Here is a 26,836-nt window from a genome sequence, read left to right as displayed (position 1 = left end):
AAACTTGAGCCAATCTGGACATCTAGAGGAGGAAATAAAGTTCTCTTATGTTACATAGCAAGACATGGAATTTTGTGACGTTATAGTAAATGACATTTTATATATAAATGATAGCCTGAACTATTTCAAATTCTCTCTCAGTCATTATGTAAAGTTTTTTTCCAAAGTGTCTTCGCCATATCTCATGGGTTGTAATTAAGAAAGGCAGAAATAAATTATAATCCCTATTCTAAAGATGGAGGTACTTAGGCTCAAAAAGATCAAGTGACTTACCCAACATCACAAGCTACTTGGCAGCAGCGCTGAGACTATTTTCCTGAGACCTTGTTTCCTGATTAGAATGCAGAAATCTTGGAGGATGAAAGAAGATAATGGATGTAAAGCCCTGAACACAGTACACAGTGACCACCTGATGCCTTTTAGTTCTTGTGATTATGTTTGTTTCAGTAGCTGTAATGTGGTACACAGTAGACCTACCTAGTGGAATTTCCAACTGGGCCCAGACTCTCTAGTGCAAAATGTTTTATCTCTTCTAGGACCTCTGAGTTCAGCAGCCATGAGTGCAGACTCAGAGATGGCTGTTTTTGGGGAGGCTGCTCCGTACCTCCGAAAGTCTGAAAAGGAGCGCATTGAGGCGCAGAATAGGCCCTTTGACGCCAAGACATCTGTCTTTGTGGTGGAGCCCAAGGAATCCTTTGTTAAAGGGACTGTCCAGAGCAGAGAAGGAGGGAAAGTGACAGTGAAGACTGAAGCGGGAGCGGTGAGTAGAGTCCCAGGAGCCCGCCACATTTTATTGATTTCTTTCTTCTTCTTTTTTTCTTTTTGGTTTGGTCATTCAGTCAATGTAAATGCTTATCTTTACTTTCTACCAGACTCTGACAGTGAAGGATGATCAGATTTTTCCCATGAACCCCCCCAAATTTGACAAGATCGAGGACATGGCCATGATGACTCACCTGCATGAGCCTGCCGTGCTGTACAACCTCAAAGAGCGTTATGCAGCCTGGATGATCTACGTGAGTGCCCTGCTACCAGTGGTCCTTATCATCATCACCATGTCCCCCACCGGCTCATTGCTTCCACTGTAGTACAAATGGGTCATCGGTAGTGACCCATTTCACTCTCACTAGTAGTTAAAATGTTGATTATTGCTATTGCTATTGTGATGCACAACCCAGCAACCAGCACTCCAGCCTCGCCTTCTCATCCAAAGCTGGGAAGGCCAGTGCCCATGTTCACGGGGTTTGCACAGATCCCTCATGCAAACACCTGAGCAGCTACTGTTTACATCCCAACCACATGCCTACCTCATCCACTTTTACTCTCCCCATTCTAGCTCCAGAATCATCCAGAGGGAAAAGATAAACTTATGTTTTAACACTTAAAAACGATTATTTTAAAGATCACATTTTACTCATTTTCACTCTCCCCAAATAACAGCAATTTATATCTGTGTATTCTAGTCCCTTCTGCCTGGAATCGGACCTCCTGGGCGAAACCTTTCCAACTTCCCCAGGCAGAGCTGCATGTTCTGCCCTGTTGTTTCTGTCTCATGTTTTTTTCTGATCATTCATTTACATGATTGTCTCCCACGTAGATTGGGAGTTCCCTGAGGGACGTGACCTCACTTATGTTTCATTTCTACTGCCTTGCAGAGGCCTAACACATAATACACATTTGGTAAATATTTTTGAATTGAATTTATTATGCTGCATTCCTATTTTTGCACAGTTTAGCCAGTTCCGCTATTTAGCTGGGCAACACCTACATAGGTATACCTCATGTTTATGGTATCAGCACCCATTCTAATTGGTTGGTGCCTGTTCTGAACCAGTTTTCAAAAGATTTTTAAAATCCCTTTGCTGTAATCATAATGTATTTACAATAGTTTGTGTTCTGTTTCCTTATAAATTAAAAATAGTTTGTAAATGCTATACCAGTGTTGCTGCGTATTTTCACATTCGCTTTTTAAACTGCCTGCATCATATTGTCTTACGAAGATTTACCACAGTTCACCTAATCATTCCCTTATTGTTAGACACTTAGCTTATGTCATAAGGTCGAATTATTTTAATGCTTCCAGGAAATATATACCCATTCCCTTAAAATAATAACAATGTTTCATAGTACATATTATAAAAAACCAAACCATGCTTTTGATGCTCCTGCTATGTGAAAATGACTGTGACAAGCCCCAAGGAGAACAGTAAAAATTCTGAATTGCAATCCCTTCAACTGAAGGATTTTGCTAGCACAGTGTTGAATTTGCCAATTAGTTTTCATGCTGATACCTTGAAGAAATATAGAGTACTCACTTAAAGTGCTCCTTTTTGTGAAAATTCAATTAATAAGTGAATTGCACAAATAACAGGAAAGGCCTTTGGCTAGTTATTCTTTCTTTTTCCCTTGCATAGACCTACTCGGGCCTCTTCTGTGTCACGGTCAACCCCTACAAGTGGCTGCCGGTGTACAACCCCGAGGTGGTGACGGCCTACCGAGGCAAGAAGCGCCAGGAGGCCCCGCCCCACATCTTCTCCATCTCTGACAACGCCTATCAGTTCATGCTGACTGGTGAGTGAGCCGAATGTTTTGTATGTGCATAATCTTTTGAGAGCTGACCCATAGGAGAAAGAGACTAGTCGATCACAACACACTCTTTGAGATGATCCCCTTTAGTTGAGGCTGGTATTTGTGATGGAGAAGTGCCAGGAAGGAGAGAATGTAAAAGATGATTTGCAATCCCTAGTATTTGTATACTCAAGTCTTCCAAGAAATATTTCCTTTGAGGAAAAACTTTATGGGGAAAGAAAATGTTGAAAGCTCCAGTGTAAGTGATGGTCACATTGGCTGTATTTTCCTGAGGCACCAGACATTTTCTTTTCTTTTTAATACTCTACCACTAAACACGTATCAAACATGCACTTGGCTCTTTAGTTGGGCCAAGAAACAGAAGAATAAAAATTGCCTCTGTGGTTTTATCCTCCGTATCATAAATTACGACCAATGAATAGTCTAGGTTAAGGACAGCACAAGTGCTATTGCCCTTTGCCCAGAACCAGCCCGAACAGGCTCCAGATTTTAAGGCACATCTGTTTATTAAGACGGTCATGCTATGGATCTATTTCCTATAATATTGTCTCAGCTAGACCAGTCTAAAGTACTTGTGGCACCGTGAGAAAGGGCTTAGAGAATTCCTCTTCAGAAACAGTAAAACATCAAAACAAACTTTTACTTTCCTCTAAAATTATGACCAAAGCCATGAGTGCTGCCAAAGCTACCACCTTTATACTATACTTACTCCTCACACACTAAAAACATCTCTAATGCCCATTTCTCATTACTTCTTGCATCTACAATAAATAATGTCCCTACTTTAAATTATCATCTAAATGCAACTAAAGAGCCAAGTGTATGTTTAATACATGTTTAGTGGTAGAGTATTAAAAAGAAAAGAAAATGTCTGGTGCCTCAGGAAAATACAGCCAATGTGATCATCACTTACACTGGAGCTTTCAACATATTCTTTCCCCATAAAATTTTTCCTCAAAGGAAATATTTCTTGGAAGACTTGAGTATACAAAGTGGCAGTGTTCTGTTTACATGGGTACATGTGTGGTAAAATTGGGGAGGATGAAGGGCCCAACAAGCCCTAATGATTGCAAAGCCCAGACTGAAACATACCAAATTCACTACAATTTTACCTTACTTGCCATTTACAAATATATAATAAAACAGTATTAAATGTCTATAATTTCTCTTTTGTAGACCGGGAGAATCAGTCAATCCTGATCACGTAAGTAGATATTGTGCTTTCTTTTATGGCTGTGATAGCTGCTAGCTTTGGGACCTCATCTGACTTAGTTTTGATTTGACAGTGGAGAATCCGGAGCAGGGAAGACTGTGAACACCAAGCGTGTCATCCAGTACTTTGCAACAATTGCAGTTACTGGGGACAAGAAGAAGGAGGAAGCTACTTCTGGCAAAATGCAGGTGAGTGAGATTGCCATGGTCAGCCCCAGCCCCAGGCTCGGCTGGGGCTCTCAGGTAAGAAATTCCCGAGCCCCAGATGCGAGGATTGCTCTTGCCTTTGCAGGGGACACTGGAAGATCAAATCATCAGTGCCAACCCCCTGCTGGAGGCCTTTGGCAATGCCAAGACCGTGAGGAATGACAACTCCTCTCGCTTTGTAAGTCTCTTAGACACTATGATACACACTATTCACTGGTCAAAATTTATGGGATGTTTGCAAATACATTCTCTGGATCTTTTTCATTCACATTACATTACATCATGATTCTTTCCTTTTCCTCTGAGCATGTAATAACATGGATCAAAGCCTTGTCTTAAAGGATATATGACCCTCTCCCTGAATTCTTTTTTTTATCTGTCTTTAGCTAGAATTATTCAAAACGTCTAAATTTTATTTATTTTTAATTGACAAATAATTGTATATATTTATGGGGTACAATAGGATGTTTTGATATATGTATACATTATGGAATGATTATATTAAGCTAATCAACATGTCCCTTACTTCACATACTTATCATATTCACAATTTTAAAATCAAAGAAAATTCTTTTACTTACAAAATAGGAGATACCCTTTCTCCCACTGACAAAATTAGTCTCTGAATTGATTTAATATTAGAGCATTAGCATGTCAAGTGTTTTGAGTTTCCCAAAGATTTGATAAATGTGAAAACAAGGTAGTAATATTAGTTTTCCTTTCAAGGGTAAATTCATCAGAATCCACTTTGGCACTACAGGAAAACTGGCTTCTGCTGATATTGAAACATGTAAGTGCTCAGATATCCTTTAAAATCATTTCTGTTTTTCATGATCCATAAAACTGACCAAAAATCAAATTTGCATGTCACATGAACTTTTACACTTTTCCTTCCAGATCTATTAGAGAAGTCTAGAGTTACTTTCCAGCTTAAGGCTGAAAGAAGCTATCATATTTTTTATCAGATCACATCAAACAAGAAACCAGAACTAATTGGTAAGAAACATTATCATTATTTTTCAGAATTACTGCACCAACACCTATCAATGCATGGTCCAACACAGTATTTGACAACTAAACATTGTCAAGTTTATATGCTATTTTACTTTTAAAAATTGCTTTATAAATTTGGTAAAAATTTATATGCGCTCATTAGAAAAATTGGAAAGCAAAAGGAAAACTGAAAATAACACCTCTAATTCCTATGACTATGAAATAACAACTATGAACACTTGGAAGAATATCTTTCTAGTCATTTCTATACACATATCCTTACATATAGATACATACATACAATTTACACAACCAAAATCAGAGTTACATGTTCTTCTGTAATCTACTTTCTCATTGGGCAATAATATATCATAGCTTTTTCCATGTCACTAAATATAGCTCCATATTATTATTTCCAATGGCTGTATTGTGTTCCATTCTAGAGATAAGCATAATTTACTTATCTCTGGTAACCATACCCCCTTTAAGGGTGTTTTGATTGTTTCCAATTCTGAATTTTCTATTGTCAACACTATGATGATTATTCTTATAGATACAACCTTTCCCACTAAGTGATTATCTTCTTTGGAGTGTAGGAGTTTTTTTAAAAATAGAGAATGATAAGAAACACCATGACACCAACTTCAAAGTGTCTGAGGTGGTACCAGATATCCTTTAAATGGCCCTTCAGTGCCCATCAATCACCTTTCAACCAAACATCATGTAGTGGCTTAAAATTTGTCTAGAAATCTCTTGTTTTAATGCAGAGAATAATTGTGCTTATCTTTGCTCTGGTCCATGTACTTAGAAATGCTTCTGATTACCACGAACCCGTATGATTACCCATTTGTCAGTCAAGGGGAAATCAGTGTGCCCAGCATTGATGATCAGGAAGAACTGATGGCCACAGATGTAAGTAGAACACAAGAAAATGGAAATTATTATAGTGGGTCAGAGCAATAGTCATTCAGATAAACATTCAGTCTCTAGTAGAAGTAGCAAAGGAAGATGCAAGGATGAGCATGGATGTGTCACTTAGAGTCAAAGGAAGAGTAGGATGTGCCCCTACAACATTTTACAGATCTGTTATTCCTGAATGTACCTAAACTAATTTTTTTTGCAATCTACCTGCATTAGATCCATACCACCTCTCAAAATAACAAGTTCCTTAAGTTTATTGTCTTTATTCCCTATTCTAAGTTTACTTTCTGAATCTTCAGAGGGTATGCTCCTTTAATTCTAATGCTCTGTGATGGCCTTTGGTTGACCAAGTCTCTACACACGCAATCTAAGGAGGTCCTTGTCCCACATTAGTACTGGTAGTTTCCTCAGTTTGATCAACAAGTCAGGAATGGGAACGTGAACTGTTAATAGTAAGTGTGTGGATTGCAACCTAACAACTATCCTATTGGTTATATTGACAGAGTGCTATTGATATATTGGGCTTTACTAATGAAGAAAAGGTCTCCATTTACAAGCTCACGGGGGCTGTGATGCATTATGGGAACTTGAAATTTAAGCAAAAGCAGCGTGAGGAGCAAGCAGAGCCAGATGGCACTGAAGGTATCAACTGAGTGATTCACATGAGTTCACGTTTGTGTGAAAATCACATTCTTAACTTGTAACCCATGAGTTTTCCTAGGGAAGATAAATTTGCTTTTAAGAATTGAGTTTTAAAGTACCTGTATATCTAAATAATATACCATGGGAAGCATGGGCATTAGATAGATGCTTCCTATAATTTTTGAAGTTCTTTAGGACAAACTACCCATAATCAAGGTCTTGAATTTAGTGACAAAATGGGCAAGAATACTCAAGAAGATACACCAAAATGCTGCACAAAATACTTGAGCCTTAAAAAATGTTTTTAAGGAGGTCAGTTTCTTTGGACCATAATAATATTGTTCTATTCTTTCTTCCTTTTAGTTGCTGACAAGGCAGCCTATCTCCAGAGTCTGAACTCTGCTGACCTGCTCAAAGCCCTCTGCTACCCCAGGGTCAAGGTCGGCAATGAGTACGTTACCAAAGGCCAGACTGTAGAACAGGTAGGAACATAATTCAAATTCACTGCTAGGGATGAAAGCATTTTAACAGTGCTCTGATAACTTCAAGATTTATATCTTTGTCTTTTAAGGTGACCAACGCAGTGGGTGCTCTGGCCAAAGCCGTCTATGAGAAGATGTTCCTGTGGATGGTCACCCGCATCAACCAGCAGCTGGACACCAAGCAGCCCAGGCAGTACTTCATCGGGGTCTTGGACATCGCTGGTTTTGAGATTTTTGATGTGAGTTAGTAGCTGGTTGGTGAGAGGATTTTATAATAAGGCAATGGAAATATCAGTAAGAAGGAATTTGTGAATACTATGACCTTTTCTTACCACTGTCAAAGTTATCTGAAGACTTAAAAGAGAATAACTGGGCAGCTACTAATTATTTATTGTAGTGCCAATTCCATTTCTATGAGAAACAATGCATGTAATGAGGACTCTTCAATTTGGTATGTGATCCAAAGAGGGTTATGAATTAGTTTAGCGCAGTGGGGGTGGGGGAGGAGGTTCTAAAAATCCCACAAAATGAAGCTGATATAAAAATATCAAAGTATATGCTTTGAATATATGGTGGAAAAATCATTCAGAAATACTTAGAGATAATAAGAGCCAAGAGAAAGGTTAATAATCTAGAGTCAGCATTAATAAATGCAATTAACTTTTAAGGCTCATTAGTGTGGTATTATGGAATAAAAATTCATATTTGATTAAGAAATACATTTTTCCTGATTATAGTTTTTAAGAAGTTTATATTTTTCTTTATAATTATATAAGCAAAACTTGGGTATTGCAGAAGATATAGAAAAGCAAGGAAAAAATTCCACATAATTCCACTATTTATACTTAGTTAATGTTAACATTTTGGTGGGTATTTTTTAAAACTATAAGCATATATTATCATATTGTATGTAACATTTGGTGTCTTTTTTTTTTCATTTCACATTAAAGAATAACAAGGGTGGCAATTATTGCTCATTTGGCATGCTATCCATGGTGACTTCCATGCAAGATAGACTACTCCGACTCAGCTTCTCATGGGTTGAAAGTAGGTTCCAGAATGAATCAACAGAAAATTATCAATTAAAAATTATCAACCCTCTGGAAAATGTAGAAAATGGGAATAAAGATGGGATAAGTTAAGTAGGAAATCAGGAAAATACCTGAGTAAACTTAAGCAAATGCAGAAAAAGAGTATTAATAATGACAGGATTTTCTATAAAATGGCAGCAGAAAAATAGTAGATTCAATATGCTCTCAAACCTTCCATACTTTCCACTTTTTATTTCAACGGAGTCTCTTCAGTGCAATGACTCTGACATCTATAATCTAAAGGCCACTGGACATTTATTTATTTATTTGTGTCTTTTTATGGCAGGCTTTAGCAGCTGAAGGACACATAGTTTTAAATTGAAAAGTCCTATAATTTAAAAATGCTCAATTTGCTCAACAGGGAAGTAAACACATCTATTTATTTAGTTCAACAGCTTGGAGCAGCTGTGCATCAACTTCACCAACGAGAAACTGCAACAGTTTTTCAACCACCACATGTTCGTGCTGGAGCAGGAGGAGTACAAGAAGGAAGGCATCGAGTGGACGTTCATCGACTTTGGGATGGACCTGGCTGCCTGCATCGAGCTCATAGAGAAGGTAGGCCTGTTCCAGCCACTCAGTAACCACTTCTCATACTCTGCAGCTCATATTCACCCATATGCGCTTTGTCTTGCCTTAAATCCAGCCGATGGGCATCTTCTCCATCCTGGAAGAGGAGTGCATGTTCCCCAAGGCAACAGACACCTCCTTCAAGAACAAGCTGTATGAACAGCATCTTGGAAAGTCTGCCAACTTCCAGAAGCCCAAGGTTGTCAAAGGGAAGACTGAGGCTCACTTTTCCCTGATTCACTACGCTGGTGTTGTGGACTATAACATTAATGGCTGGCTTGACAAGAACAAGGACCCTCTGAATGAGACTGTGGTTGGGCTGTACCAGAAGTCTGCGATGAAAACTCTGGCTCACCTCTTCTCTGGGGCTCAATCTGCTGATGCAGGTAATGATCAAAAGTCTAACACTTTCTCTAGATATTACAAAATGTGATGTTAAATTGAGGCTGGTGATCTCATAGCCCTGGCAGAAGGGTTGCAGCCAAAACCCTAGTTTCTCCAAGTATAGAGTAGGTAGCCTGCCTTGTCATTATACACTTGTGGGTCACCCGATACTGACAGGGGCCCTACTGCAAAGGGTCAGAGAGAAACTATCAGGCTCTCAACTAAAGAAAAGCCTCAGCTTCTCTGATTCTCTCCCCCTTCTTCCTCTACATCTGTGGGATATTGAATATCTGGGGATATTTAAGGCAACATAGTCTCAATACTAGTTCTAGCAATGATTTTTGAAGTTAGCGTTTCCCCAAGTGTTCTAATATTGGGGAATCCATCTCTACATAGTAGGGTGAATACCCTTCACTTCATTTCCCAATGGAGAAAGAATCCCAGAAAAGTGAATGCAAACTTAGTTGAAAAAATAACATGCATTCATGCTCAAACAGAGAGACCAGAAGGGTGGACAAATGTTCCACTTTGATGAGCACAGAAATCAGCAAATTAGCAAGAAGGAGCCATGTCATTTCAAAACTATATTTGAATGACAATCTTTTCTTCTTTTTTCTCCAGAGGGGGGCGCTCCCAAGAAAGGTGGTAAGAAGAAGGGCTCTTCTTTCCAGACCGTGTCTGCCCTTTTCAGAGTAAGGAAGAAATTGTTTTTGACATTCTACAGTACCTTTGGGAATTTGTTTTTAAACATACAAGATCTTTGCACAAGTCATTTAGAAAAGGACTGATATTAACTAATCACTCTGCCGATCTAACTTTGGAGAGAAGGGATTTAAATTACTCAGAAATTATTAGCTCACCTTTCATGCTAAGTCACATAATGAAGACTGTTTTAGAAGACACTTTGTAAAATGCAGTTCTCTCCCACTTATCATCTAGCTGAGTCCTGATAAAGAGCAATGACACGTACTCAGAGAGACTAAAACACACCAGTTACACTAACGAACTCTAGCAGCTAGTCTGCAATGAGGCTAACATGGGACCCCTGCCCTAATCCAGTCAAGTCTCGATTATAACTGGTAGAATTGTTCCTTTATAGATAACTTTATGCCCTAAAGATTGATAGAATTGGAAAATGTCAACTATATTTATGAGGAAAAAAAAGTCAAAATGTGGTAGAGGCTTGTATTTCTTTATTGGAGAACTATGGAGTTTAGTAGAAGAAAGAGTGGCCATCTAGCATGGGAAGGCAATGGCCTAGTAAATGCATGTGGGTGGCCAGGGACCAGAGCAGGAAAAAGGATGGTGCTAGTATAAATTGAAAGGAAGTACATGTCAGGCTTCCTTCTGTGTGTAACCCCTGGCAACTCCAGTGTAGCAAGAGGTACTGAGGAGGAAATTGCATCTCAGGAGAAACATTCAAGGTGTTACCTTCAATGAAAATGGCCATGTACTGGTCCACACTAGTCATTCAACTCGGCTATACATACTGATTTTATAGACATCAACAACTGCTAATGATAATGTCTAAAGTCTGAGATGACGAGGTTTTTCCTGATTTTACAGGAGAATTTGAACAAGCTGATGACCAACCTCAGGAGTACCCACCCCCATTTTGTGAGGTGCATCATCCCCAATGAGACCAAAACTCCTGGTAAGAAGTTCTAAAATAAAGAGTGCAAAGCATGATTGCCACACCTCCTCTTTAATAACTCTTTGGCGAAATAAATATATATTTTTTAGGTGCCATGGAGCATGAACTTGTCCTGCACCAGCTGAGGTGTAACGGTGTGCTGGAAGGCATCCGCATCTGTAGGAAAGGATTCCCAAGCAGAATCCTTTATGCAGACTTCAAACAGAGGTCAGATTCTCCTAATTGTGGCATATCTTGAAGTTTACTATGAACAAATTTAATGAAAACAAAACAATTTAGTGAAAAATGTGCCTCTACTTATTATTTTTAATGTCGCAAAAAGGTAAAAAATTTTAAGTCTCAACCACTTTTAAAAGTAGGCATACCACATGTTAAGCACTGTGCAGAATTTTCATTGGATTTACCAAGCTCCTGGCTTAGCTCATAGATATACACATTAACTTCAATAATTACGAGAACTACCTTTTTCAGTGCTTAATATGTTTGGATTACCTCATTTAATTCTCCCTAAAACCCAGAAGAGGTAAGTATTATCAAGACCTCATTTTATAGATGAGTAAGGTGAGGCTCAGACAGATTAAGTTATTTGCCCAAAGTCACACAGTTAATAAGTGGCTGCGCTAGGACCTCTTCCATGCATGTATGGCTACAAATAAGTCATTTTCTGTCTTTTCTTTTGGTATCATCTATTGTCATCTTTTTCTCTCACATACTAGTTTCCCAGTATTTCCCAGAAACAGAGGGGATATGTCACAATAGTAAAAGTCCCTGAGATCCTTTTCCTTCTCCCTAGATAAGCCCATCTTGGGAATCAAAGAAGAGGCAGAGAGGACAAAGGGCTGGGTGGCAACTGCTGGGAGCTAGTCTCTGCCATGTCTGGGTCAGGTGGAGTTAACAGATAACTCCAGTGCTCAGGACCCAAAGCACCCTAAAGTTTGATTTTAGATGATTAAGACAGTTCCCCATAGCTCAAGTATACTAGATTTCACAATAAAAAGTAGCTTTCTTGGACTCACGATCTCAAAAAAGCAAATACATCTAGCAAGGAGAAGAACACGTTACATTTTCTTGGTTATCTACACCTTAGTGTGAACAAGATTATAGAGCCCTCTCCTGAGAATGGGGTCTGATGGGACAAAAGGGAAAGTTGCAACCATGAGGGAAGGTAAAACAGTAAAAGTTGATGGCCAATAGCTTGACAATCCATGTAAACAATGTCCTCCCTGTGAACAAAGAATAATACTTTTTTTAAAAACTTCATTTTTTAAATGGATCATTTAATGTTCAGCTACTGTTTGCATCATCAGTAAACGAAGTTTCTAAAAGCTGTATTTACTTTAACAGATACAAGGTATTAAATGCAAGTGCTATCCCTGAGGGACAATTCATCGATAGCAAGAAGGCTTCTGAGAAGCTCCTTGGGTCCATCGACATTGACCACACCCAGTATAAATTTGGTCACACCAAGGTAATATTCTCTAAATCTGATCTGAGGCCATTCCTGTCCCTTTGAACTTTATGTAAAGTTTCTGATCTGCAACTCTGCCCATGCACAGGTATTTTTCAAAGCTGGTCTTCTGGGGCTCCTAGAGGAGATGAGAGATGACAAGCTGGCCCAGCTGATGACCCGAACACAGGCCAGGTGCAGAGGGTACTTGGCAAGAGTGGAGTACCAGAGGATGGTGGAGAGAAGGTATAAAAACATTATTTATTCACATCTTCCTTCTTCAAAAACACATTTGAGGTAGCTTACATTTAAGACTCAGCTATGATAAGGGCATAAAAGTAAGAAGGAATGAATGAGAGTCCTATAATAAAGTGGCGATATACATGTACCAGAAAACTTAAGGAAGGGAGTGTCACTATGGAATACATTCTGAGCATATGTGTGAAAAAATTGAGAAGCATAAAGCATGCATAGTTCTCATCTAACAAGAGAAAATACAACAGTGAGTAAGCAGAGACGAACTTTTGCCCTCGCACTTGGTTCTAATATGAATTTATTGGATAGGTCATTACATAAGGGGCACTGAACTGCATAATGAACAGCACGTTCAAGAGTGATTTTACACAGGATGTAGAAATAACTTCTTCCACTTGATCATTTCTATTATCAAACCATCGTGATTTAAACTATTAAGGGCATTTACCTGTGAAAGATTTTTTGCAGCAAGTTAATACAGTGTCATAAAGGCATGTAGCTTTTGGATGATCTAATTTGATGCAGGGGTAGTGTTTGAAAACTACAGAAACAGGTGTCTCAAACTGCAGGATGCATATGACAAGGACCATTTCTCCACTGTGAGAAATGTGTTTTACATTGCCACGTGTACATTCACACATACACGTATGTGCAGGTAAATATGTAAATAATTTACATGAAACAAATTTTACCACTTGCAGTTGTGCTAATACCTTTATTATATTCTATTAAAAATAATAGATTTTGGTCATGATCCACTATATATATTTGAGTAGCTGTCTATAGATCAGGGTAATTAATTTTTCAAAACAATTTAAAGTACAGGAAATGTGATATTACAGAGTAGAATGAAAAATTCACACAAAGTTAAAATATAAAGCCAGAGATTTTTAAAGAAATGCTGAGGCTTTTTGAACTTATGGTCCACATCTCCCTCAAGGGTCATGTTCCCCCTTTGCTGTTCCTACTAAAACACTTAGTGGGAACATTTGAGAAGCACTGATATAGAGCAATTCTTATCAAGGGTGGCCCTTGGACTTGTATCATCAGTGTTTCTTTCAAACCTGTTAAAAATGCAAATTTTCAGGCTCCACATCAGATCTGAATCTGATTCTCTGGAGGTGAGGTCCAGGAATCAGTATCTTAACAAGCTCTCAGATGATTCTTATGTCTGCCAAAGTTTGTGAAGAAATGAGTAGAGAAATGAGTGATTAGAAAGACCTTGACCATCATCCCCAAATATAATTTCTTCCATCTGCATGCCTGAAAGTAGGTGAGGACCAAGGTGGAACAGAACCTCCGACTCTCACTGCCAAGATTGCATCTCATTTCCTCATCCACACAATACCTAATTTGCATCAATTAAATTTCAGGGAGGCCATCTTCTGCATCCAGTACAACATCCGCTCTTTCATGAACGTCAAGCACTGGCCCTGGATGAAACTGTTCTTCAAGATCAAGCCTCTGCTGAAGAGTGCGGAAACTGAGAAGGAGATGGCCAACATGAAGGAAGAATTTCAGAAAACTAAAGATGAACTTGCCAAATCAGAGGCAAAAAGGAAGGAACTGGAAGAAAAGATGGTGTCACTGTTGAAAGAAAAAAATGACTTGCAGCTCCAGGTTCAGGCTGTAAGTTGGGGTATCATCCTGGGTATCACTCATCAGGATGCAGGTGCTAGAACTCTGGCCACTACCCATGAGCATGGGAGACACTCATTGGAAAGAGAAGGCTAAAGCACTCCAATGGTACTAATAAGGGTTCATATATTCCATCATTGTACAATAAGCCCCTCCCCAAAAACCAACACAAGGGCAACGAAGAACTCTCTTCTTCCATTCTACATAATTTCATCAAACTAAGGATTTAGGACTTATTTTACCTTTAAAATACAGTCCTTAAAAGTGATTTTAATGTGAAACAATCCCAGATAAAATATTAAGAGTAGGATAGCATGTAGAGAGTAATTTTTCTAAAACTTCCTCGAACTTCTTCTAGATGTCCACGGGTCTTAGACAGCTGACAAATACCAGTATTCTACATCAAATTTTATTGAATTATTTTTTGTTATTAATCTCAAAAACTTAGATTCACTCTCTCCAATGCATCTCCACAGTTAGTGCTCCATCACACCACACCCAGAGTGCTGCATCAGCACCCAAGTTGCTCTTCCTACCCTCAATTCTCTCTTCTCTCAGCCTGCTCACTGCTCACTCCTGAACTAGTCATTTTAAAACTGCTTCCATCAACTCAGAAATATAACTTATAAGACTGTGTTTCATTTGGGGTGAGTTGAAGTGCCCTGATATATTCTTCACAAAATCATATATTCTTGTCTGTTACGACTAGTCTCTGCTGTCAAGTTTGGGCAGTGGAATAACTCCTTCTAGATTACAGAAGGAAAAGGAGCACCTTTCTACCCCACCCCCTTCAAATCTATCCTGGATTCTCTTCTTTTGTCCCCAGAGATTTACTCAGCATCTCTGGGGACAACAACATATTACGAATACCATAATATTCACTACATGGTTACATGCAGCACACTTTATTTTTTTTTTTACTTATTCAAAGGCTGTTATGAAGGATCACTGACAAATATATTCCAATGTCTCTCTCATTTCCTGCCTGCCCTGGCCCTCTTAATTTGAAATAGCAGGTTGCCAGGAATTTCTTGATTACTTTATGCCTCAACTTAAATTTAGACCATCATGTCCAGGATCACCCTCTAGTACTGCAAAGAAAAATATTTCAGCAGCAGCTGTATCTTGAATCTGTCCTGCTGGAATGCTTTCCCACCTGCCTCCTGCTCTTCTTCCCACTACATTGATTTCTGCAAAACCAAAACATACCCATCTCTTAAGCCCCAACTAAAATACCACTTCTTTCATGAAACCATGAAGGAACTGATCCAACTTGTTCTGATCTCTTGTGTCACTAATTGCTTTCTACATTAACAGTAGTTTTGGGAGATAGGTTTTCTAATCTACTGTATAATACACTCTTCTAAAGGACCAGAACAACAACTGATGCATTTTGTTTTCCCACATGTGGAAAATGTATGGCACACAGCAAATGGTTCATGAAACAAAACTTTCTGAAAACATAAATAAATGAAAATAGGAAATCCAAAGGACCAAATGCAGAAATTTATATTCTTATCATTGTAAAAATATTTCATTCTTTCTTCCCAATTTTGATTTTGTTTCCAACTCAAGGAAGCCGAAGGCTTGGCTGATGCAGAGGAAAGGTGTGACCAGCTCATCAAAACCAAAATCCAACTTGAGGCCAAAATCAAGGAGGTGACTGAGAGAGCTGAGGATGAGGAAGAGATCAATGCTGAGCTGACAGCCAAGAAGAGGAAACTAGAGGATGAATGTTCAGAACTCAAGAAAGACATTGATGACCTTGAGCTGACACTGGCCAAGGTTGAGAAGGAGAAACATGCCACAGAGAACAAGGTATGAATCATATTCTATAATACTATATAGAGGTTTTTCCATGCACCTAAACTGCTGTACAGCAACTAAGCTGCCTAGTAACCCTTTGTAGGTAAAAAACCTCACAGAAGAGATGGCAGGCCTGGATGAAACCATCGCAAAGCTGACCAAGGAGAAGAAGGCCCTCCAAGAGGCCCACCAGCAGACCCTGGATGACTTGCAAGCAGAAGAGGACAAAGTCAATACCCTGACCAAAGCTAAAATCAAGCTTGAACAACAAGTGGATGATGTAAGTTTTGTATTATCAAGGAAATTCTTTTCTTCTAAAGGAAGCTAAGCATTCCTTCTGACTCAACGTTATTTATATTTAGCTTGAAGGGTCCTTGGAGCAAGAAAAGAAACTTCGCATGGACCTAGAAAGGGCCAAGAGGAAACTTGAGGGTGACTTGAAGTTGGCCCAAGAATCCATAATGGACATTGAAAATGAGAAACAGCAACTTGATGAAAAGCTCAAAAAGTAAGTATGAAAAATTGCGTATTAATTTGCTTCCAATGTTAGATATAGACTAAATTGTTGTCCTTTGCTACTTTTATAAAAGGAAAGAGTTTGAAATGAGCAATCTGCAAAGCAAGATTGAAGATGAACAGGCACTTGGTATTCAATTGCAGAAGAAGATCAAAGAATTGCAAGTAAGTACATGATTTTCATCAGTCTGGCTCAAAGAGGCACGGTTATGACACAGAGAAGCTGAGTTTATATTTTTGACCATTTCCAGGCCCGCATTGAGGAGCTGGAGGAGGAAATCGAGGCAGAGCGGGCCTCCCGGGCCAAAGCAGAGAAGCAGCGCTCTGACCTCTCCCGGGAACTGGAGGAGATCAGTGAGCGGCTGGAAGAAGCTGGTGGAGCCACTTCAGCCCAGATTGAGATGAACAAGAAGCGAGAGGCCGAGTTCCAGAAAATGCGCAGGGACCTGGAAGAGGCCACCCTGCAGCACGAAGCCACGGCGGCCACCCTGAGGAAGAAGCACGCGGATAGTGTGGCGGAGCTTGGGGAGCAGATTGACAACCTGCAGCGGGTCAAACAGAAACTGGAGAAGGAGAAGAGTGAGATGAAGATGGAGATCGATGACCTTGCCAGTAATGTAGAAACAGTCTCCAAAGCCAAGGTACTACAAATTCTGGGAAATTGTTACTAATTACAATCATCTGTGATGGACACATCATAGTTTACACAGGGCACTTTATACACATTAAGTCATTTGTTATTTGCAGTAATCCAGGGAGGTAAGCAGGAAAAATGTTAGCAGTTTTATTATTTCCATTTAATATATGAAGAAACAAAAATTCAAAGAGGCTAAACTAAGCACATCAACTCCATCACATCATTAATAAAAGACAGACAGTATCGGCTTTTGAACATAGATCATCTGTGCTCTCCAGAACTCTGATTACAGAACACAGGTCTCTAATATTTTCAATTATCCAATAAGGAATGTTTCATTATGCATAAAGGCAATGAAGTATTTTTGAACATGCTTTTAGAAAATATACAATATTAAATTCTTATAAAATCTTAAAATTAGAACATAACTTTACATTTTTATATTAAAATTGAACAGTTTCATGATTAACTTTCATAAAATATAAAGAAAAAATTCTTCTACATAACATTATATATTAGATAATTTGACTTATTTTATATATCAAAATAAATATTGTACTTTTGGGGAGAAATTGTAGCAACTGAAAAGATTGTTATTATTAGCTTAAAAGGTCTTTGTTTCCTTCTTTTACTTTTTCTCGTGTAGGGAAACCTAGAGAAAATGTGTCGGACTCTAGAGGACCAATTGAGTGAACTTAAATCCAAGGAGGAAGAGCAGCAGCGACTGATCAATGACCTAACAACCCAGAGGGGACGCCTGCAGACCGAGTCTGGTAATTTTCCGCTCTCCCACAGTGCCTCAAGTGCAGATGATGTGGCTAAGAACAAATGATTTGGTGATGTAGGAGCCTAATAAAAGCAACTGAGAACATGTGTGATTCACTGAGGAGCTTAGACTCTCAACCTACATGCAAGGTCATTTTGGGACAATCCTGGAGATAAAGATTGCAATGGGACTGGACCAAGCTCTGTTCCAGAAGGGCCTTGAATGTTTGTTGACAGAGGGGGTGCTAAGATTAGGAGTCACTCCAGCATGAGTTCAGGGCTTCTGTTTCAGGCCAAATTTCTTTTTGTCTATAACAGCATAAACTAAATTCCTGAATGGGAAAATGGGCAGCCCAGTCTCCCAAAAGTCCTATGGAACTGGAACTATGTAGAACAGGACATTTTAGCTCTGTTCTTTGACAGTCATCACCAGGTTTTGCACAGTATCATATAACCTTGAAAGAATTCGTTATGGAAAGGACAACAAGAATTTAAGCTGTATTTATTCATTCAAATTGATATATAAGTTTCACCATAAAAATCAGAAATTTGGCATTGAGTATGAAAATGTCAATGGAGAATTCATTTGAGCACTCAATTTAGAGGCATAAGAGCTGAAGTTTATTTCTAACATGGGCTTGCAGAATTTTGTTTTTTTTTTTCACTTTAAAAAACAGTGCCATTTCTTTTGTCTGTCAGGTGAATTTTCACGCCAGCTTGATGAAAAAGAAGCTCTGGTGTCTCAGTTATCAAGGGGCAAACTAGCATTTACTCAACAGATTGAGGAATTAAAGAGGCAACTTGAAGAGGAGATAAAGGTAACTCTTATTCTAAGTCTGATTTCTTTTTCCATGAGCTGATCCTAAATGGAGCTTGTGATACTAATTTTCATAAGGTTTTGAATATTTAAATATCCAGTAAAATGAAGGTGTTAACTATCTCCATAGGCCAAGAGTGCTCTGGCCCACGCCCTGCAGTCCTCCCGCCACGACTGTGACCTGCTGCGGGAACAGTATGAGGAGGAGCAGGAATCCAAGGCTGAGCTGCAGAGGGCGCTGTCCAAGGCCAACAGTGAGGTTGCCCAGTGGAGGACCAAATACGAGACGGACGCCATCCAGCGCACAGAGGAGCTGGAGGAGGCCAAGTATGTGCACTGATAAGACAGAATGCGCAGAACACTTTGCACATTGAATGGGAAAGATACAACCTTTGAAGATTAAGTCAATTAGTCCACATTCATTAATGGGCTTCTATTAGCCAGTCACTATCAGGCCCTGAGAATAAGATATGGATAAAGAAAACATGGTCCCTGTCCTATTAGCCTATAATCAAGTTAAGGAAACAAAGAAGAACAAATAGTTGTACAGAGAACTAGAGGCCTTATTGCTGTTTGTCAAGCATATCACACTCATCAGTGCTTCAGGGCTTTGCATTTACTGTTCCCTCTTTCTAGAACACTCTCCCTGCAGAGCTCCCTCTGGCTCACTCTCTGACTTCTTTCAGATCTCGACTCAGATGTTACCTCTTCACAGAGGCCTTCACTGAATACCTACAGTAGTTGCCCACATTTGCCCTATTTTATTTTTCTTCATTGCACTTACATCTGCAAGGTGTTATTATGCGTTCTCTGATTTGCTTATTGTTTATTTCTCTCACTTGTTTGCAAACTTCATGAGGCAGGGACCTTTTTTGTCTTGTTCACTGCTGTGTACCCAGCATCTGGTTCATAAAAGGAGCTCATTGATATTTGTTGAATGAATGAATGGATGGATGGATGGGTAGCATTAATATGAAGTTTCTGATACTCTTCAGTGTGGTAATAAGTCATAATTCTTATCATAGTTCACTTCTCTCTCAAAACATTTATAATCTTCAAGGAAGAAGCTGGCCCAGCGGCTGCAGGCTGCTGAGGAACACGTAGAAGCCGTAAATGCCAAATGTGCTTCCCTTGAGAAGACGAAGCAGCGGCTGCAGAATGAGGTCGAGGACCTCATGCTCGACGTAGAAAGAACAAATGCTGCCTGTGCAGCCCTGGACAAAAAGCAAAGGAACTTTGATAAGGTAATTCCTACAGCATCTTCTGCTCTACATTATTTTCCTGTCTTTGCAGCAGGTAACCGCTCTTGGTTTTTCAGGTCCTGGCAGAATGGAAACAGAAATATGAGGAAACACACGCTGAGCTTGAGGCTTCCCAGAAGGAGTCCCGCTCCCTTGGCACTGAGCTGTTCAAGATGAAGAATGCCTATGAGGAATCCCTGGATCAGCTAGAAACCCTGAAGAGAGAGAACAAAAACTTACAGCGTAAGCCCCTTTCACTTTCAATAATATTCATGACTTGGAGGAATCTTTCTCCTGTGTCATCTGTTTGACCAAATCCCTCCCTGTCTTTTACTCAAACAACAGAGGAGATTTCTGACCTTACGGAGCAGATTGCAGAAGGAGGAAAACGTATCCATGAACTAGAGAAAATAAAGAAACAAGTGGAACAAGAAAAGTCTGAACTTCAGGCTGCTTTAGAAGAAGCAGAGGTACTGGTCAAATTGTGCATTATAAACAAAAAAAAAAAATTCAGAAAAGAATTAAGTCCATCTGTATAGGTGGAATAAAAAGTTACATAGCACAAAATTATTGATGTGCATACAAACTTCAGAATGCTTTCATTTCCCTGCTAATGTCACCTCCTGCTGTCATTAAGGCATCTCTTGAACACGAAGAGGGAAAGATCCTGCGCATCCAGCTTGAGTTGAACCAAGTCAAGTCTGAAATCGACAGGAAAATTGCTGAAAAGGATGAGGAAATTGACCAGCTGAAGAGAAACCACATTAGAGTCGTGGAGTCGATGCAGAGCACGCTGGATGCTGAGATCAGGAGCAGGAACGATGCCATCAGGCTCAAGAAGAAGATGGAGGGAGACCTCAATGAAATGGAAATCCAGCTGAACCACGCCAACCGCATGGCTGCTGAGGCCCTGAGGAACTACAGGAACACCCAAAGCATCCTCAAGGTAAATGGGTGCAAGAGATGGTCCCAGAAAGACTGGGGTGGCTGCAGCCCTGAGAACATGGTGTCTCAATGATTGTTTGTTCCACAGGATACCCAGCTCCACCTGGACGACGCTCTGCGGGGCCAGGAGGACCTGAAGGAGCAGCTGGCCATGGTGGAGCGCAGAGCCAACCTGCTGCAGGCCGAGATCGAGGAGCTGCGGGCCACGCTGGAGCAGACGGAGAGGAGCAGGAAGATCGCAGAGCAGGAGCTCCTGGACGCCAGTGAGCGCGTCCAGCTCCTGCACACCCAGGTAGGATTCAGCACAAAGAACTCCCCTGCAGTAAATGTTTATGTGTCTCAGAAGATAAGCCTGAATTTTTTATATGACAGCCAGGTTTTATGCTTCTACCAAATTTTCACTCTATTATTAAGAACTCTTTCACCATTTTATTTTGAAAAATTATTACTGATTTACTTCCTACAATATTCTAAAGCTGTTCCATATTCCATTGTGTTACTGTTTTTATTGACCCTCATTATCAATATTGACATTTTCATTGTGAGAAATGATACAGCCATTATATTTTTTACCCCTGTGAATAGTCTTATTGGTAAATGGCAATTATGAAATTATAGAACAATTTGGTCAACTTATGAACTACACACTTGAAGATGCTGAATGCTGAATATTCTATAACATTTCAATTTTATTTAATTGTATCACATAACAAAATTCTTTAATATTAAAGGGCATTTTTTTTTTTTTTTTGAGACAAAGTCTCGCTCTGTCGTCCGGGCTAGAGTGCTGTGGCGTCAGCCTAGCTCACAGCAATCTCAAACTCCTGGGCTTAAGCAATCCTCCTGCCTCAGCCTCCCAAGTAGCTGGGACTACAGGCATGCACCACCATGCCTGGCTAATTTTTCTCTCTATATATTTTTAGCTGTCCAGATAATTTCTTTCCATTTTTAGTAGAGACGGGGTCTCGCTCTTGCTCAGGCTGGTCTGGAAGTCCTGACCTCGAGTGATCCTCCTGCCTCAGCCTCCCAGAGTGCTAGGATTAAAGGCATGAGCCACCATGCTTGGCCTTGAAGGGCATATTTTTTGACTTGCAATTTTTATCTGAATTTTTTTTCAAAAAATGGCTACCACTAAGTACTTTGGTAAAACAATTAAAAAAAGTATAACTTATTTTTAAACAGAACACCAGCCTGATCAACACCAAGAAGAAGCTGGAGACAGACATTTCCCAAATTCAGGGAGAGATGGAGGACATTATCCAGGAAGCCCGCAATGCAGAAGAGAAGGCCAAGAAGGCCATCACTGATGTGAGTGACAGTCATATTTCTCCATTAATTTAGCAGTGAGATTTTTCTAACATCTATAGCTTTCTTGATTTTCTTGATTTATTTGCTAACTAGGCTGCCATGATGGCCGAGGAGCTGAAGAAGGAGCAGGACACCAGCGCTCACCTGGAGCGGATGAAGAAGAACATGGAGCAGACGGTGAAGGACCTGCAGCACCGTCTGGACGAGGCTGAGCAGCTGGCGCTGAAGGGCGGGAAGAAGCAGATTCAGAAACTGGAGGCCAGGGTGGGTCTCCCAATATCTGCCTATTTTCATCAGCTTCCAATGCCTTATTGGATCAAAGTTCTTAAGAGCCTTCTTATTTGTAGGTGCGTGAGCTGGAAGGAGAGGTTGAGAGTGAGCAAAAGCGTAGTGCTGAGGCTGTCAAAGGTCTGCGTAAACATGAGAGGCGAGTAAAGGAGCTCACTTACCAGGTACAGTAGTTTTTAGCACCTAAACACGGTTTGAAATATACATTAAATATTCATATGCATTGATGCAATAGTCATGTGCTTAGCAAGTAAGGCCCTGAAATTTTTATAATCTTTCAGACGGAAGAAGATCGAAAAAATATTCTCAGGCTTCAGGATTTGGTAGATAAACTTCAGGCAAAGGTGAAATCTTACAAGAGGCAAGCTGAGGAGGCTGTAAGTATTCTTAAGACAGAAGGGCAGAGGGAAGCCCTCAGATTAAGAAAAGCTAACATATAATTAGATTTACTACCCTTTGTAGTAAACAAGTAGTTTGCTTTATAGAAGACTGTGTACTTAAAAAGTTTTGTATATTTTTGTATTTATTGCTTATCATTTGTAATATCAATAGCTTGATTTTAAAAGTAAACTTTCAATCCACAAAGAAACCTCAAAAAATTTAAAAGCAGAAATAATACAGGCCATATTCTCTGGCCACCAGTATCATAAAATGGTAAAGTGATGACAAAATATAAACAAAACTTCCCAAGTACTTAAATATTAACAAAACTAATTTTCCTAAATAATTCTTGGGTAATTGGAAATAAAAAGCATAATTACTGAATAATTATTAATTATAAATAAAATTACCAAAAAGATGCTACTTTTATGAACATATAGAATGTAGTCAAAGCTGTGCTTAGAGGCTAATTCATTGCTTTAAATACTTACATTATGAATCAAAAATAAAAATAAATGAATAAACTGACAGTCCAATCAAGAAATTATAAATAATAATCATAAAACAATGGAAGAAGTACTTTTAAAAATAAAGGTAAAAATTGATGAATTAGCATATATTCTTTTATAATTTGATAATTTCAGTAATATTTGATAATTTCTGAGGGGTTAATAAAATAAATATACTTAGAACAAGTTTAACCAAGGAAAAAGAGAGAGAAAACACAAACAACATTAAGAATGTGAAAGGGAATAAGCCATACACATAGATGACTTTTTTAAATACAAAGTATGTCAATAAAGTTGAAATTCTGAAGAACCTGATAATTTTTCTGGAATAATATAAACTACCAAGTTAGCTAAATAAGTTATTTCAGAATTACTTCTGTAAATGCACCCAGGTCCAGATAGATCTTTCAAAATTTCAAGGAACAGATAATCCCCCAGCTATGTAAGCTGTTCAAGGCATGGGAAAAGATGGAAAGCTGTCCAGTTCATCTTAAGAAGCTCGTATAACCCTCATACCAAAACCTGTCCAAGAGAGAACGGGGCGGGGGGGGGGGCAGAGGGGGGAGAACCAAAGGCAGTTTTATTCATGAATACAGTTATAGCAAAGATAAATTACTAAGCAGTAAACTCTTACTTTATTAAAGGAATTGTCTGTCAGTGATTAAATAAGCTTAATTCTTACAACAACGTAAAGATTATTTCATATCAGGGAATCTGTCAATAAATTGTTACATCCAATGTAGGAGGAAACGGTGATCATTTTGAAATGTGCCAAAATTTTATCTGGTAAAATTCAAATTTATTTCAATTTTTATAAACTATTAATAAATTCATCCTTAATATGATAAAGAATATCTAACCTAAATGAATAGTCATCATCTTACAGTGAGCTTTAACAACCATGACTTTAATATTCTTGCTTTCTTCTCTGAGCTTGTATTTTTTTTCTTGCTCTATATGTGGTATATATGTTTTAATATGTTTTGTTGCAAAAATAGAGAAGTGATTATTTATGAGACACCAAGCCCCCCAAAATCATAAAATTAATTTTGATGATAAGCAAAATCTAGGAGATGGTAAGATTTTGCTTATCTGTAGACACCAAGTCTATTTTTCGCTTTGGTCTAAAGAGTCTAGAAAGATGCCCAGTATGGGTTCCTTATAATTCCATTTTTGTTCTCAGGAGGAACAATCCAACACAAATCTGTCTAAATTCCGCAAGCTCCAGCACGAGCTGGAGGAGGCCGAGGAACGGGCCGACATTGCTGAGTCCCAGGTCAACAAACTGCGGGTGAAGAGCCGGGAGGTTCACACAAAAGTCATAAGTGAAGAGTGATCAAGTCCTGATGCCATGGAATGACAGAAGAGAGGCACAAAATGTGACATCTTTGGTCATTTTCCTCTGTATTTATTGTCTATGCTACCCTACTGCAAAGGAAATAAAAAGCATAGGGTACTTTGCAAAAAATATCCTTAGACTGGTCTTGTCTTTTCTCTCTCCTGGCAAACAATCACATTCAACCTGCCACCAAAAAGTATCTATGTATTCACTTTTATTTTAGGTCTACAGCAATCCTTCAAGACCATAACGGCGTCACTTAGCAGGGAAGCTTGTTCTGATGAGCAGAAATCTGGAAGTCATTTTTCTTTCTAACCTTTCCTGACATCTGGGTATAGTAAAATCTTAGAAAGATCCTGGTTCCCCTACCATGAACCTGATTTTCCAGTTCTATGCAAAGGATGGCACTAGCTATATCTCACATAGCATATTCAGACTGAACCATACCATTAAATTTTTTTGCTTGATAACTGTTATCAAGGATACAAATCAAAAGTATTCTTAATTAGCCCATGACTATCTTCATTATTAATACCAATATACCAACCACATGCCCACAGTATGTGCATTGGGTAATGGGTTTGACATGAGTGAGACGTGACTCTTCTCCCTGTGAAAACTACAGGGTGGATATCAAATCTGGAGACACAGAGAACATTATTTTATATATTATCAATAAGCTGTTAGCCTATGTTTCTAGGCTTTGTGGCCTCCTGTATAATCACATAAAGAGCCAAAATAAAAGACTCAAAAAATATCAGTAAAATATGTATCTCAAAGTAATCATTCAAATATATACTCAATACACACAATGATGGGCATAAGTTTGGTACAAAAATTGGATGTGGTAGAAATCTGGATTACTCAGAGAAGTTTTCCTAGAAAATCAAGATTTTTAAAATGAGTACAGCCGAGATGCATAGCCGAAAATATAACCTTTCTGGACAGCATAAAGGAAAAGCTATATGGTAACTTCCCATATGAACAGAAGGCAAGAGTATCTTGGTTTAAATGGCACAGTGTGAGAACGATCTAGATTAGCCATATGAAAGCAGTTTAAGAGGTAAGTTGGAGTCTACGCTGTGGCACTGGCCTTAGGCAGCCTGTGGAATCACTCTTCTTCCTCACTGCCCCTCTTGCACTCTGTTCCCGTATCACTTGTCAATGCTTAAGTGTCTCACGACTTGGCAGTGATGACCAAACATGATGTCTTACTTTCTACTCATTGAAAAGTTTATCCAAAGTAGGACAAAAGATTGTCTCTAAATTCCCATCAAATCCTACTGAGAACATTATTAAAATGTTGTCTCTTCCCGAGGATCATTATCCACATTTTGCTGATGCTTAATAAAGAAATGGGCGTGTAAGAAAGTAAAATGATGTACTTGTGGTAACACAGCAGGCTAACAGTTGACTAGGAAGGCCTGTCTCGGATGCAAATCCCCTGCAAGACCCTTCTTGATGGCTTTAATCTATTCCAGGTAGAAGAGTGTCACCAGCAAGCACTCTAGACGGCAATTCAGGTGACCAGGGTCTAAGCTGCTGTGTGATTTGTGGAGATTCTCTTCTATTCTTTGGATCTCAGTTGCTTTATTAGTAAAATGAGGAAAATAGATTAGATGATCCCTTATGGTAATATGACTGTGTGACCATTACAAAAAGTGTCTCCAGATGTCTGCTTTCCTAAGGCAAGCTATTAAATCAATTAACATATACATACAATACTACAGAGGTGGGTGCAAAATAGGGTATATTAAGCAAATTTGGTCCCAGTCCCAGTCAGATAATGCTGACAGAAAGAGATGCAAGCTCACAGAGACAATAAAACACACTTTTTTCAAGTTAAAAATTAGAACAGAAAACAATCTTCAGGTAATGTTTGTAAACAAGATGTTAAATATATACCATGGGTAGCTGATAGAGGAGAGGTCACACATGCTGCATATTTAGACAGAGAAATGTCCTGTTTCTAATATTTTTCTTATGTTGAGTTTCATAGAGGAAACAGGATTTCACAAGCAAATTGCATTTTTAAAAAATGAGAGAAGCAGGACATCTCTGCTTGGCAAGGCAATACAATCTGGGAGCAAGTTTCAAGTGCAAGAGGAACGATTTGACAATGAATCAGAGGCAACTACTAAAGGAAACAAAAGAAGCTATCTTTAGCTGCTCTTCATGAAACAAGTTTCAAAATTAAAT

General features: G+C 39.0%; 1 protein-coding gene across 1 annotated transcript; it reads left to right on the top strand.

Annotated features, from left to right (window-relative positions):
- The first annotated feature begins 556 nt into the window (after nucleotides 1–556).
- On the top strand, nucleotides 557–24,634 carry LOC138392467 (myosin-2). The gene is made up of 38 exons (XM_069483249.1): nucleotides 557–760; nucleotides 873–1,016; nucleotides 2,415–2,571; nucleotides 3,766–3,793; nucleotides 3,876–3,990; nucleotides 4,094–4,186; nucleotides 4,735–4,798; nucleotides 4,906–5,004; nucleotides 5,810–5,913; nucleotides 6,426–6,564; nucleotides 6,928–7,046; nucleotides 7,136–7,285; nucleotides 8,525–8,695; nucleotides 8,784–9,093; nucleotides 9,713–9,783; nucleotides 10,658–10,745; nucleotides 10,835–10,952; nucleotides 12,090–12,213; nucleotides 12,302–12,438; nucleotides 13,821–14,076; nucleotides 15,661–15,903; nucleotides 15,995–16,171; nucleotides 16,254–16,399; nucleotides 16,482–16,572; nucleotides 16,659–17,048; nucleotides 17,691–17,817; nucleotides 18,509–18,627; nucleotides 18,757–18,953; nucleotides 19,687–19,870; nucleotides 19,945–20,110; nucleotides 20,213–20,337; nucleotides 20,505–20,813; nucleotides 20,901–21,104; nucleotides 21,995–22,120; nucleotides 22,214–22,384; nucleotides 22,468–22,572; nucleotides 22,690–22,785; nucleotides 24,482–24,634. Exons 1-38 carry the CDS (start codon nucleotides 557–559, stop codon nucleotides 24,632–24,634), a joined length of 5,820 nt encoding a protein of 1,939 aa, XP_069339350.1.
- The last annotated feature ends 2,202 nt before the right edge of the window (nucleotides 24,635–26,836 follow it).

Source organism: Eulemur rufifrons, chromosome 9 (assembly GCF_041146395.1).
Source record: "Eulemur rufifrons isolate Redbay chromosome 9, OSU_ERuf_1, whole genome shotgun sequence".
NCBI lineage: Eukaryota > Metazoa > Chordata > Mammalia > Primates > Lemuridae > Eulemur > Eulemur rufifrons.
Note: the sequence above shows the minus strand (reverse complement) of the source record. Positions and strands in the feature narration are given on the sequence as shown.

What these genes read in the sequence shown, in the direction of transcription:
- LOC138392467 (XM_069483249.1), top strand. Translation starts at nt 557, where the DNA reads ATGAGTGCAGACTCAGAGATGGCTGTTTTTGGGGAGGCTGCTCCGTAC. An exon ending in TTCTGCTGATATTGAAACAT is followed by an intron (nt 4,799 to 4,905) that starts GTAAGTGCTCAG and finishes TTTTCCTTCCAG; the next exon opens with ATCTATTAGAGAAGTCTAGA. An exon ending in CCAAGAAGGCCATCACTGAT is followed by an intron (nt 22,121 to 22,213) that starts GTGAGTGACAGT and finishes TTTGCTAACTAG; the next exon opens with GCTGCCATGATGGCCGAGGA.